At 40.4% G+C, this 13,560-nt stretch overlaps 1 protein-coding gene across 6 annotated transcripts in view; it reads left to right on the top strand.

Annotated features, from left to right (window-relative positions):
- LOC106613723 (protein strawberry notch homolog 2) overlaps positions 1-13,560 on the top strand; it is a 118,755-nt gene that overhangs the window by 59,694 nt on the left and 45,501 nt on the right. Inside the window, exon 1 of one of the 6 annotated variants that reach the window (XM_045687467.2) lies at positions 9,745-10,091. The exons of 4 other annotated variants lie outside the window; for them this stretch is intronic. In XM_045687467.2, coding sequence (XP_045543423.2) covers positions 10,029-10,091 — 63 coding nt within the window. In that variant the 5' untranslated portion in view covers positions 9,745-10,028. Of the gene's footprint in view, positions 1-9,744; positions 10,092-13,560 lie in introns of those variants that run through there. One more of the 6 variants, XM_014216275.3, reaches the window with a different exon arrangement.

Raw genomic sequence — 13,560 nt, 5'->3', positions numbered from 1 at the left:
CCTGCCAAGTGTACACAAAGGCCTGGGACTGAACGCCCTGGTACTGCCCAGTTGTGTGGCGTAGACACGCTGTACCAAACACCTTACTCATATACCCTTCAGAAAGTATTCATATCCTTTCACTTATTACACATTTGGTTACAGCCTGAATTCAACATTTATTTTCTAGATTTTTTTTCTCACCCATATATGCACAATACCCCATAATGACAAAGTGAAAATATGTTTTAAAAAATGTTTGCAAATTTATTGAAAATGAAGTACAGAAATATCTAATATACATAAGTATTCACACTCCTGTGTCTATACTTTGTAGATGCCTTTCTGGGTAAGTTCAAAGCTTTCCACACCTTGGATTGTGCAAAATTAGCCTATTATTCTTTTCAAAATACTTCAAGCTCTGTCAAATTGGTTGTTGATCATTGCTGTACAACCATTTTCAGGTCTTGCCATAGATTTAAGTCAAAACCGGAACGTTCACTGTCTTCTTGGTAAGCAACTCCAGTGTAGATTTGGCCTTGTGTTTTAGATTATTGTCCTGCTATAAAACAAATTCATCTCCCAGTGTCTGGTGGAAAGCAGACTGAACCAGGTTTTCCTCTAGTATTTTGCCAGTGCTTACCTCCATGCCGTTTCTTTTTTTATCTTGACCAACTCCCCAGTCCGATTACAAGCATAACGATTACAAGCATAACACTATGCTTGAAAATATGGAGAGTGATACTCGTGATGTATTGGATTTCCCCCAAACGTAATGCTTTGTATTCAGGGGAAAAAGTTAATTGCTTTGCCAATTTTTTAGGACTGTTACTTTAGTGCCTTGTTGCGAACAGGATGCATGTTTTGGAATATTTTTACTCTGTACAGGCTTCCTTTTCACTCTCAATTAGGTTAGTATCGTTGAGTAACTACAGTGTTGACCCTTCCTCAGTTTTATCCTATCACAGCCATTAAACTGTTTTAAGTCTCCATTGACCTCATGGTGGAATCCCTGAGCAGTTTACTTCCTTTTTGGCAATTGAGTTAGGAAGGACGCCTGTATTGTTGTAGTAACTGGGTGTATTGATATAGCATCCAAAGTGTAATTGATAACTTCACCATGCTCAAAGGGATATTCAATGTTTGCTTTTTTTTTTTTTTTTCCGGTCTAGCAATAGGCACCCTTCTTTGTAATGCATTAGAAAAGGGTACTATTTAATGTGGGTACTATTTAATGAAGCTGCCAGTTGAGGACTTGTGGGGCGTCTGTTTCTCAAACTAGACACTCTAATGTACTTGTCCTCTTGCTCAGTTGTGCACCAGGCCTTCCCACTTTACTTTCTATTCTGGTTAGAGCCAGTTTGCGCTGTTCTGTGAAGGGATTAGTACACAGCATTGTACGAGATCTTCAGGTTCTTGGCAATATCTCACATGGAATAGCCTTTATTTCTGAGAACCAAAAAAAAGACTAACGAGTTCCAGAGGAAAGTGCTTTGTTTCTGGCCATTTTGAGGCTGGAATCGAACCCACACATGCTGATGCTCCAGATACTCAACTAGTCTAAGGCCAGTTTTATTGCTTCTTTAATCAGTACAACAGTTTTCAACTCTGCTAACATAATTGCAAAAGGGTTTTCTAATGATCAATTAGCCTTTTAAAATAAACTTGGATTAGCTAACACAATGTGCCAATGGAACACAGGGGTGATGGTTGCTGATAATGGTCCTCTGTACGCCTATGTAGATATTCATAAAAAATCTACCGTTTCCAGCTACAATAGTAATTTACAACATTAACAATGTCTACACTGTATTTCTGATCAATTTGATGTTACTTTAATGGACCAAAAAATGTGCTTTACTTTAAAAAACAAGGACATTTCTAAGTGAACCCAACATTTTGAACGGTAGTGTACGTAGATGCATGCATACATACATACAGTAAAGTCAGAAGTTTACATACATCTTATCCAAATACATTTAAACTCAGTTTTTCACAATTCCTGACATTTAATCCTAGTAAATATTCCCTGTTTTAGGTCAGTTAGGATCACCACTTTATTTTAAGAATGTGAAATATCAGAATAATAGTAGAGTGATCTATTTCAGCTTTTTTCTTTCATCACATTCCCAGTGGGTCAGAAGTTTTGGTAGCATTGCCTTTAAATTGTTTAACTTGGGTCAAACGTTTCGAGTAGCCTTCCACAAGCTTCCCACAATAAATTGGGTGAGTTTTGGCCCATTCCTCCTGACAGAGCTGGTGTAACTGAGTCAGGTTTGTAGGCCTCCTTGCTCGCACAGGCCTTTTCACTTCTGCCCACACATTTTCTATGGGATTGAGGTCAGGGCTTTGTGATGGCCACTCCAATACCTTGACTTTGTTGTCCTAAAGCCATCTTGCCACAGCTTTGGAAGTATGCTTGGGGTCATTGTCCATTTGGAAGACCCATTTGCGACCAAGCTTTAACTTCCTGACTGATGTCTTGAGATGTTGCTTCAATATATCCACATAATTTTACATTTTCTGTGAAGTGCACCAGTCCCTCCTGCAGCAAAGCCCCCCCCCCCCCCCCCCAAAACATAATGATGGTCATTATGGCCAAACAGTTCTATTTTTGTTTCATCAGACCAGAGGACATTTCTCCAAAAAGTACCATCTTTGTCCCCATGTGCAGTTGCAAACCGTAGTCTGGCTTTTTTATGGCGGTTTTGGAGCAGTGGTTTCTTCCTTGATGAGTGGCCTTTCAGGTTATGTTGATTATAGGACTCGTTTTATTGTGGATATAGATACTTTCGTACCCGTTTCCTCCAGCATCTTCACAAGGTCCTTTGTTGTTTTTCTGGGATTGATTTGCACTTTCACACCAACGTACGTTCATCTCTAGGAGACAGAACGCGTCTCCTTCCTGAGCGGTATGACAGATGCGTGGTCCCATGGTGTTTATACTTGCGTACTATTGTTTGTACAGATGAACGTGGTACCTTCAGGCGTTTGGAAATTTCTCCCAAGGATGAACCAGACTTGTGGAGGTCTACATTTTTTTTCCTGAGGTCTTGGCTGATTTCTTTTGATTTTCCCATGATGTCAAGCAAGGAGGCACTGAGTTTGAAGGTAGGCCTTGAAATACATCCACAGGTACACCTCCAATTGGCTCAAATGATGTCAATTAGGCTATCAAAAGCTTCTAAAGCCATGACATAATTTTCTGGATTTTCCCAAGCTGTTTAAAGGCACAGTCAACTCGATGTATGTAAACTTCTGACCCACTAGAATTGTTATACAGTGAAATAATCTGTCTGTAAACAAACAATTGTTGGAAAAATAACTTGTCATGCACAAAGTAGATGTCCTAACCGTCTTGCCAAAACTATAGTTTGTTAACAAGAAATTTGTTGAGTGGTTGAAAAACGAGTTTAATGACTCCCACCTAAGTGCATGTAAACTTCCGACTTCAACTGTACATGCATAAACAAAAACATATGTGGATACGCCTTCAAATTAGTAGTTTCAGCTATTTCAGCCACACCTGTTGCTGACAGGTGTATAAATTCGAGTTCACAGCTATGCAATCTCCATAGTCAAACTTTGTCAGTAGAATGTCCTTACTGAAGAGTTCAGTGACTTTCAACGTGCACCTTCATAGGATGCCACCATTCCAACACGTCAGTTTGTCAAATTTTGTCCCTGCTAGAACTGCCCCGGGCAGCTGTAAGTGCTATTATCGTGAAGTGGACACGTCTAAGATCAGCAACGGCTCAGCCGCGAAGTGGTAGGCCACACAAGCTCACAGAACGGGACCGCCAAGTGCTGAAGCGTGTAGCACATAAAAATTGTCTGTCCTTGGTTGCAACGCTCTTTACCAACTTCCAAACTGCCTCTAGAAGCAACGTCGGCACAATAACTGTTCGTTGGGAGCTTTATGAAATGGGTTTCCAGGGCCAAGCAGCCTCACTCAAGCCTAAGAGCGCATTGCCAAAAGTCGACTGGATCGGTGTAAAGCTCTCCGCCACTGGACTTTGGAGCAGTGGAAATGCGTTCTTTGGAGTGATGAATCACTCTTCACTATCTGGCAGTCTGACAAACAAATCTGGGTTTGGCAGATGCCAGTAGAATGCTGTATGCATAGTGCCAACTGTAACATTTGGTGGAAGAGGAATAATGGTCTGGGGCTGTTTTTTCATGGTTCGGGCTAGGCCCCTTAGTTCCAGTGAAGGGAAATCTTAACGCTACAGTGCTAACCTCACTAATGCTATTGTTTCGCTGAATTAAGCCTGGGCTAAATCAAATTCATTTAAATGTATGTTTTTACGCTATATTCCAAATGCCTGTATAGCAGAATAAAGTTTTTAGTTTTTTAAACGTTTTTTTGTTGTTTTTTAAAAGTTTTATTTCCACTTGTTCTCATGTCTTTTTGGTCTCTTCTCGTTAACTCCTTCTGTGCTGTGCACCTTCCCATTTACACCAGATGTGACTCACTATCTGGATTTGGTCTTATGAAGCAAAATTTGAAATTGTGTTTTTTACATTGGTTAAAAGTAGAGCCTCAGCTACAAAATGGTATATCATACACTGCATTTTTGAGGAACAATGGGAATGTAATTCTGCTTTGAAAGTTATTAAACTTGTAAATTCACTTTTGATAAAATGGCCTTGTAATGTTTTGGATTCTAGTGAAGAGGTCTTTGTCTACACCCATTCGGCATCGTTCACACCCTCTTAAGCTTTAGCCCCACCCATCTCGTTTCGCTCTCGGAGCGTTCAGAGCGCACACTTGACGCTCTGGCTGATTGATTTAACATGAAAACAGCCTAACCAGCTCTGCAAGCAACAATTTCACCCCGCTTTTTTGCCGACGTTTACGGTCACTAGCCATATTCAACGGGTGTTGTACACTTGAGCTTAATACATGTAGCTAGCTAGGTAGGTAAACAATGAACCTGGCAAGGTAAACAACGTCTAAGATCACACACCTAATGTTAGCGGTCATAGTGCCAAATCATGTTACTACCCTGCATGAATATGCTGGTAGCTAACCAACCAGGTTCAATGTTAGCTAGCTAACATTAGGTTCGAACTAGCAAAGCAAACAGTTCTGGGATACGAATAATAACTTCATACACATGACATTAGCTAGGGAGCCAGCCAGCTAACGTTAGCTAGCTAGCTAACAGTACACTTTAGCTTGAAATGGAACCACTTTCTGTCAAAATTAGAAACATGTCATATCTGAATGTAGCTAGCTAGACTCTTACCCGTACACATCACTGTACACACATCGTCATGCACGGATACCATGCCACGGTTGCCCTTAGTTTGAAGATGTAATCCGGAGACAGGTGTTTTCGCCATCTCTTTAGCTATCATACTCTAATTCCACTGATTTTCAAAACTTGATCCTCCAGAAAGTGGAGAGCAACACTTATGCAGCTCCACTACACAATACATAAAAAAGAGATGCGTTCGACAGGATTACCAACAGACTGACCAGCTAAAATAGACGTCTATATGGCAGACCAATCCGAGCTCCCTTCTCGACATGTCCAGCCCACTCATTCTCAGCCAATCATGGCTAGTGGGAAGGTTGCTGTTTCAGTGGCTTAACCCTCCAGACTCGTAATTGAACAATTTTATTCATATTTACAGATGGCATACAAGTTTGTTATTAAGGCACATGAAAGTTCATGTGTTCCAGTAGACATTTCTGCCCCCAGAAAGTTGAAATGGTTGGTATCAGTCATCCTGGCTAGCCTAATATAGCCAGGTCTATCTCATTTGGAACGCAGTTGTTTTAAAGAGCCAGTGTTCTATTTTGGGATGTCAAAAATGTTCTTAAAATGGCATACTTTAGAAACAAAAATGAATGCAATTAGTACAATGCTATTCTAAATAATAGCGTAATGACTTATATTGCTAAATTATATTACAAAGCTTTTTTAATACATAATAATCAAATGTATCACATTAATAGTTGAATATAGAGAAAGCATACCAACCTATAGGCCCTGCATCACCCCAATGAATTTAAAAAATACACCATGTCCGGGCCAGTAGATGACTGTCATCCTTGACATTTAGACTGGCCCTTCTAGACTACGTTGTTACGTTTGAGCTCAATGTTTAACGGTTTAAAAAATAATCATTCTTCACCACCGAACAGATCCAGTAGCTTCCTGGCTTGTAAAGCAGTGGAGCTATCTGAATGCTGGTTGTTCAGTCTGACCACACTGCATCCATGTGTGCGTGTGAAAAGGGGCTGAAGCACAAGGCAGGCAGAGAAAATGTAAGTCACGGGGTCATGAGTAATCCTGAACCACTCAACCATGAGCACCATCTCTCTCTGCCCCTTCCCCCACTCTCCCTCCATGCCACTCACTCCTTTCAATATTACAGCACGGTAACACTAGGCCTATGTATAGTGTGTGGAGGATGTATGTCGTAATTGTGCTCCTGATAAACTGCCTGAGTGGCACAATTATGTTATGCTTCAACCGGCTGGTAGAGTACTGTATGCTAGCGCTGAAGTTATGCAGGTCCAACTGTTACTCAATAAATTATATTTTATGAATGTCCCCTCAGAGTGAAATCCAATCAGAGGTGCGGCCTTTGATAACCACGGCATCCGATAGGGCTAGTTTGTTGTTTCTCTAGTGTAGAGCTCGATCAGGATATCCTTATTGTTTAGAAATGCACTGCAGTGCTGTGCACTAAATATTCATCTACGGAATGGAGATTAACCATATTTTGAGTCTGAGAAATATTACTCTACAACGTAATCTATGAATGATCATTGAGTGCATCACTGATTTATTCATTAGGCCTATCTATCCATATGAAGGCTATACTGTATACTCTGGACTCAAGAATCTGACCCTGGTTACCATGGAGAATGGAGACATTTCCATTGTGCTCTTGAATGTAATTATTGTTGGTCTCCTAACATCAGCTGCCCTGAGTGCTTTCTGATTAAAATGGCTGGTAAGGAGGCCCCTTCTGGTACTCGGCAGAAACTGATTGGCTCTGTGAGGGGAGAAGTAATAGGAGTGTGTATGCTTGCGGTGTGTGTGTGTGTGTATGTAGGAAGTGCCTTGGGCCTCTGTAGTACTCAGGATGAGCGTTGCAGTCAGGCTTGGTAGAAGGATCTTGTTGTGGGGAGGTATGTAGGCAGTCAATTGAACTTTTCACATTTCTGACCGGTCAAACGGTGCTGCACTTAGTAGGTGAGGATGTGTAAGGAGCGGTGGAGAGTTTGTGGCGCTCTGTGTGTTCATGCTCGCCTACATGCGTGTTTACCTGAAATCAGAATGCATGTAAACACATGGCTAGCATTCTTGCTAGAGAGAGTACTTTCTGTGGCATGATGCTAGCATGTTGTCACCAAGTTTAGAGAACGAGTCAGACTGCTTGCAGGGCCTCACGTGCGCACACACACACACACACACATACATACACACACACACACACACACACACTGATGACCACCTCGTGGCCTGGGTCACGAGCTCTGTGGTCTGAACTCTCCGCACAGACTGATTTGCTGTGTGACATGATTCAGGGAAAATAAGAAAAATACTGCCCTGCTTACTGGAAGAAGAATAGTAGGAAAGCACTTTTACGAACCATAGTTCTCTCCTCTAAGCCAAGGTCTAGAGGGACGAGTGAACAGAGCTCTACAGCCACGGCGCATACACATTCGGCACTGTGAACGCTTTAAAACACACACACACACACCCACACACACCGCACATACTCTTTGCTACTTCCTGTGTGTCCCACACCTCTGTATAGGTGCATATGTCAGGTTATCTTCTGTTATGTCACATTGGTGTGTTTGAACCGGCCCGTTTTGCCTCCCCACCTGCTCATATCCTCCAAGGAGAGACAATATGAGAGGCTTTAATAAAGGCATGTTCAACTCTGTAGTAAATCCCTCTTAAGCCCTGTACTGCAAAGGAATGGCTCAATAAGAGATTTTGGATAAGGTCCGTTGACTTAACACTGTCAGGTTCTGTACCAAGAGAATAGTGCCATGTGTTCTGTTTCATTGTAACTGAATCAACCTCAATTACTTGTTTTATTGTCCCTGCTTGTTTTGTTGCAGTAGAAAGCATTGGAAGTGGTACTGTTCATTTAATAGTTAAATTATGAGATGCAGGTCCTATTCCAGGCTTGTTTTGCAAAGTCAGTTTCATTTCTCTTCTAACACGTGTCACAAATTGCCTGTTGGATGGCCTACTTTTATACCAGGAAGTAAACAAAGGGGATTGTAACAAAGGGTTGCTACAGGCAGTCCTCCCAGTTGAGGCAAATAACTAACCTTGCAATTTGTGGGAAATGTTGCTTTTAATGTTTCACACTCTTATGGATTTACAGAGATTGAAAATGTAGTTTTCAACAACAGCAGCCCACCCTGCCACAGTGTTTGTATTGTCTGGGCTGTGACAGGGGAGAGATGATACTGAATGCTTGAAAGATGCAGCTCATCAGTGACACATCCTTGCCAATGTCCCAATAGCCTCAGAGTGACCTTAACAGGCCAGAGGATTCCCACAATCTCACTCATGACACCACCCAGACGGTCCACTCAGTCGGTCTCCCCCGTAGACCAGCCCAGTGGAGGTTGGCAACAAGGTGCCACAGTAGACCTGATGCCCCATCTGTTCCTGTTAGCAGGGGGCGTTGGCCATGTACCGTCCCTCTACCAGGATGGAGGATGTGATTTGTGAAAAGATGTGATTTGTTTCTCATGAATCATGATTTTATTTTTTATTTTATATAAAAAAAGGAAATCCATAGCTATCTTTTTAGTACTAGCCTTTAAAAAAATATATATATATATATATATATATATATATATATATATATATATATATATATATATATATATAAATAAATTTGAATTTATCAGTAGCATTTTCCCCAGATGTATTGACAATCAGCCTTGTTTCCCGTAAGTGGAGATGGAGTGTGTCTGTGCAGGACTCTGGATGGGCAGATAGAAAAGACATCAGCTGTTGAAGGGCCTTCCGTCATATCAGTCTAAATCATTGTAATCTCTTTATGTATTTTATTTTTTTAGGTAGACCTAGCTTTTATCTGTTTGTCTGTATTACATATATGCATATGCTATAAATGATGACTTCAAAAATCTATCAGATATACTCTCACTCATTGTCAGTGTCTTTGGATTGTCTCTGTGGACAGAAGAGTTAAAGATTGAGACATCAAAACCAGTATTTATGAATCATGTATCTAGATGTGTGTGTCCGGTGCTTTGACAGCTTGAAATGACAAGTCCATATACTGTAGCTCAATACTGATAAGTGACTACCCATTCCATTAGCTCTTTAATTAGTTTGACATCTCAGCAAAACTCGATCATTAAAAGTCCAGATAATTTTCACTTCTAGCAGCAGCGCAGCCTTGAAACAGAGCCTATTCTGTCAGGCAGACAAAAGTCAGTGTCTGAAAATAAACCTGCTAGCCAGCCAACCTCTAAATATAATAATCATTAAATACTGATCCGAGACATTGAACACGGCCGTATGCAACGGCGTGAGAGCCGCTAGCAAGGACCCATTTGCGCAGGACTGTTTAAACTACAAATGCGGTTGAGTTACACCATGTACAGTAAAATGGGCTTGACTGCCAGTAACTCTAGTCACTTACCAACAGAAGCATCATTTCCTGAAAGCTCCTCCCCTCCTCCCTCTGCTCCCCTCCCCCTCCTCTGCTCTCTCCCCAGCACCTTAGAGCATTGAGGAACTAGACCACAATCAATATGTCTAAACCTCTATGTAAATACCTGTCAATCCAGCCATAGTAGGAAGTGTATGTTTTTAGGGCAGTGTTTTCTTCCCAGAGCCTACCTGTAGTGTGTGTTGTCCATTTGTGTGTGTTGGTGTGTTCTGAAAGGAACTGGTAGGGCTGTCTGCTATTGGGAAACATTCCAGATGTGAGGTGTTTCCACTGCTCCAGCACATGGAAGGATCTGTTCTAAGGGAAAGGTGAATTAGGAGAGTGTGGTATTTCACCCCAGAGCTTTTGGACTCATGTCTTCTATCCTGCAGTTTTGGACTAAACTCTATTCACAGTTGGGACGACCACTTCCCAAGGTACTGCTGTTCTTTATGTTGAAGTGTGTAAAGCAGGGAGCTTGGTGTTTGGGGTTAACACAAATGTGTATACATGTTAGCTGAATGTTTTAATTTGATTGTTTCTTTTTTTTAATCAAATGTTTGTTTGAGAGACAGATTGTCGTGTATAGGTAATGGAGAATATCTAGGTTAGGTGTTATCTAGTGCATTTCCCAATGCTGTTTTTAGTGTGGTTGTAATTTCTTTGTTTGAACGCGTTATTAAAAAGGATGCTTCCTGCTCCTTACACCTCCTTGATAAAATAGAAATCTTCTGTACACCTATGACTCAACTATTTTCTGCCTAGCTTGCATCATGGCCTCATCAGACCTATGTCTAATTTTGTCTAAAAACCTAATCTCCATTTTTGCCATTTAAATATATATATATTTTTACCTGTATTGAAAACAGTAACTCCCTTCAATGTACTCTGAACATTTCATGACTCTAGGACCAAGAAGAGATATTCAAAATAATTGTGTATTTGTTCATGTGAAAATGTGGCAGTTTTTTTGATTTCCTAGAACTTTTCTGTTTTAGAGATAAATGGTTTTCATCAGACGGTGACGATTTGCTGAAGGTGTTCAGGGCTCAACAGTGCACACGTTTAACTCGGACATGCGCCTAAATTGGAGCATCACTGTGCCTAGAAAAAGTCATTATTCTATCTTTAATATCTCAAGTATATTTAATTGTGCTCCTAAATTTCTTTGTGCGCCAACATTTTTCAACTTAGGCGCACACGTTCATGTTGTTAAATAAAAATTGCAGCGTAGGGCCCAGGTGTTGCCATTTCAGAAATGTATAGCCACTGCTCTTATCAATAAGCAATTGCTGAAATATGTTCTGGTGCTCATTTGCTTTTTCACACGTTATTCTTAGACATTGGACGGTTTTATATTCAATATGTCATTTTCAATAAAACGTCATACGTTCGATTTGGCTGCTGGGGGGCAAGGAGGCCCCTAGCTCCGCTAAAGCCATTGACATCAACGTGCTGTTTTCACGGAATTGTTAAATAAATGTTATAACTATTTGGTTTTAATATAATCACCTATTGAGCATAGTCAGAACTACACATTTCTGTTTAGTCCATGCAAAACAATTGCGCACATTTGGCTCTATCATCAGAGTTATACAACTAGTAACTGCATGCTTTTCTTGATCTGTAAACACCAACGATCATGTCATTTGAGATATGTGAAGGTACCTATCCGTTTGGCATGTAGCTAGCTAAACAAACATCATTTTGCTTACTTCATCAGAGATTAGGCTTTTGGAAAGAGCTTGCCATCGGCAAGACCTCGTCCTGGTGAAGTTGAGTTAGACTTCAGTCATCAGTGTAAATGGCAAGCAAATCATGATGTACTGTTTTATTCGTTTTTGTTTATTTTGTGATGTGCATTAACGTGTCTAGACCCTTTGGCAGCAGCTTTTAAAAACATTATTTAACCTTTACTTAACTAGGCAAGTCAGTTAAGAACAAATTCTTATTTACAATGATGGCCTAGGAACAGTGGGTTAACTGCCTTGTTCAGGGGCAGAACGACAGATTTTTACTTTGTCAGCTCGGGGATTAGATCTAGCAACCTTTCGGTTACTGGCCCAACACTAACCACTAGGCTACCTGCCGCCCCAATCCCCAGCTAATTGGGATCCATAATTAATGTAAATCAAACTATTTGGATAGAGACCTAGTTTATCCCCTGACAGTTTGCTTGTTAACTAGCCATATTGACATGATCTGTTATTAGCTTGCTAGGCAATTTGACATGGTCCATCAATCAGTGTAGCCTACAGTGAGGGGAAAAAAGTATTTGGATCCCCTGCTGATTTTGTACGTTTGCCCACTGACAAAGAAATTATCAGTCTATAATTTGAATGGTAGGTTTATTTGAACAGTGAGAGACAGAATAACAACAACAAAATCCAGAAAACCGCATGTCAAAAAGGTTATAAATTGATTTGCATTTTAATGAGGGAAATAATCAAAACTAGCTAAATTAAAATGATACACATCTAAAAGTTAAGGAAAGCCGCACACTAAGAGCTCAGATGCAAAAATTTTAATCACCAACGTTTCGACAGCGAAGCTGTCTTCATCAGGGTATCATCAAACACTGCGAGATGAGTCATTTATATAGTGTCAAGAGACACACAGGTGTTTGTAATCATGGCCAAGTATGGCCTAATATCATTGGTTAACTCAAATATTTAAAAAAATGGCATACAAAGAACATACAAAAAGACAAACAAATGGATAGCATACGATACGCCCATACTGGATGGAAATTACAAGTGTAATGGCTGTGCTCAATGCAATGGCACTTATAAATGTAGATCCTTCAAACACCCCCAAACAGGGAAATCTATCCCAATTAAAGGTGTTATTACGTGTTCCACTAAGGCAGTTATTTATCTTATAACTTGTCCTTGTGGTAAAAATTATGTGGGTAAAACAAAGCGTGAATTAAAAGTACGTATCTCAGAGCATCGTAGCACCATTAGGTGCAAAAACTTAACTTACCCAGTTGCGGCCCACTTTTTGGAAGCAAACCATCCGATTTCGTCTCTGCGTTATATTGGTATCGAACATGTCACCCTCCCGAGGAGAGGGGGTGACCTTGATAATTTATTGTTGAAACGAGAGGCTGCCTGGATCTTTAATTTAAAGACCCTTGCTCCCTTCGGTCTCAACATAGACTTTGATCTGAAGCCATTCTTGTGATAATTGTGATTTTGCCATTGTAATTGTTTGTTAGATACATTTTAGACTACAAATGCCATGATCGTATGCTATCCATTTGTTTGTCTTTTTGTATGTTCTTTGTATGCCATTTTTTTAAATATTTGAGTTAACCAATGATATTAGGCCATACTTGGCCATGAATACAAACACCTGTGTGTCTCTTGACACTATATAAATTACTCATCTCGCAGTGTTTGATGATACCCTGATGAAGACAGCTTCGCTGTCGAAACGTTGGTGATTAAAATTTTTGCATCTGAGCTCTTAGAGTGTGCGGCTTTCCTTTATTTTCTAGTGTTCTACTCCGCTAGCCAGCACCTCGCCTTTAAAGGTGTGCGTTTCTTTTTTCTAGACACATCTAAAAGTAACTTCTATTGCCAATATGTCAAAATAACCTACATAAAGCCAACAAATAAAAAGATTGCAGTCCGCAGATAGAATATTTATTTTTGTCAGGATATTTTCTATAAATCACATTGGCTCTGCATGCCCTGTCTGCAAGGAACTTGAAACGTATCAACTTATCTTGGATCCGGTCTGAAGCTGGTGCTAGCAAACTTTCAATATTGTATAAAAATGATGGGCACTCAGTTTCCCACGCCAGAGAGCTCTGTACAGACAGATACAGCTGTAGGCTATTTGCGCAAGGGATACGAAGTAATCAGGTAGGCCTTTTTAATGACATTTCCACCAGATCAG

This window comes from Salmo salar, chromosome 10 (assembly GCF_965601325.2).
Source record: "Salmo salar chromosome 10, fSalSal1, whole genome shotgun sequence".
NCBI classification, from domain to species: Eukaryota; Metazoa; Chordata; class Actinopteri; order Salmoniformes; family Salmonidae; genus Salmo; species Salmo salar.
This window is presented reverse-complemented; position numbering and strand designations above follow the sequence as displayed.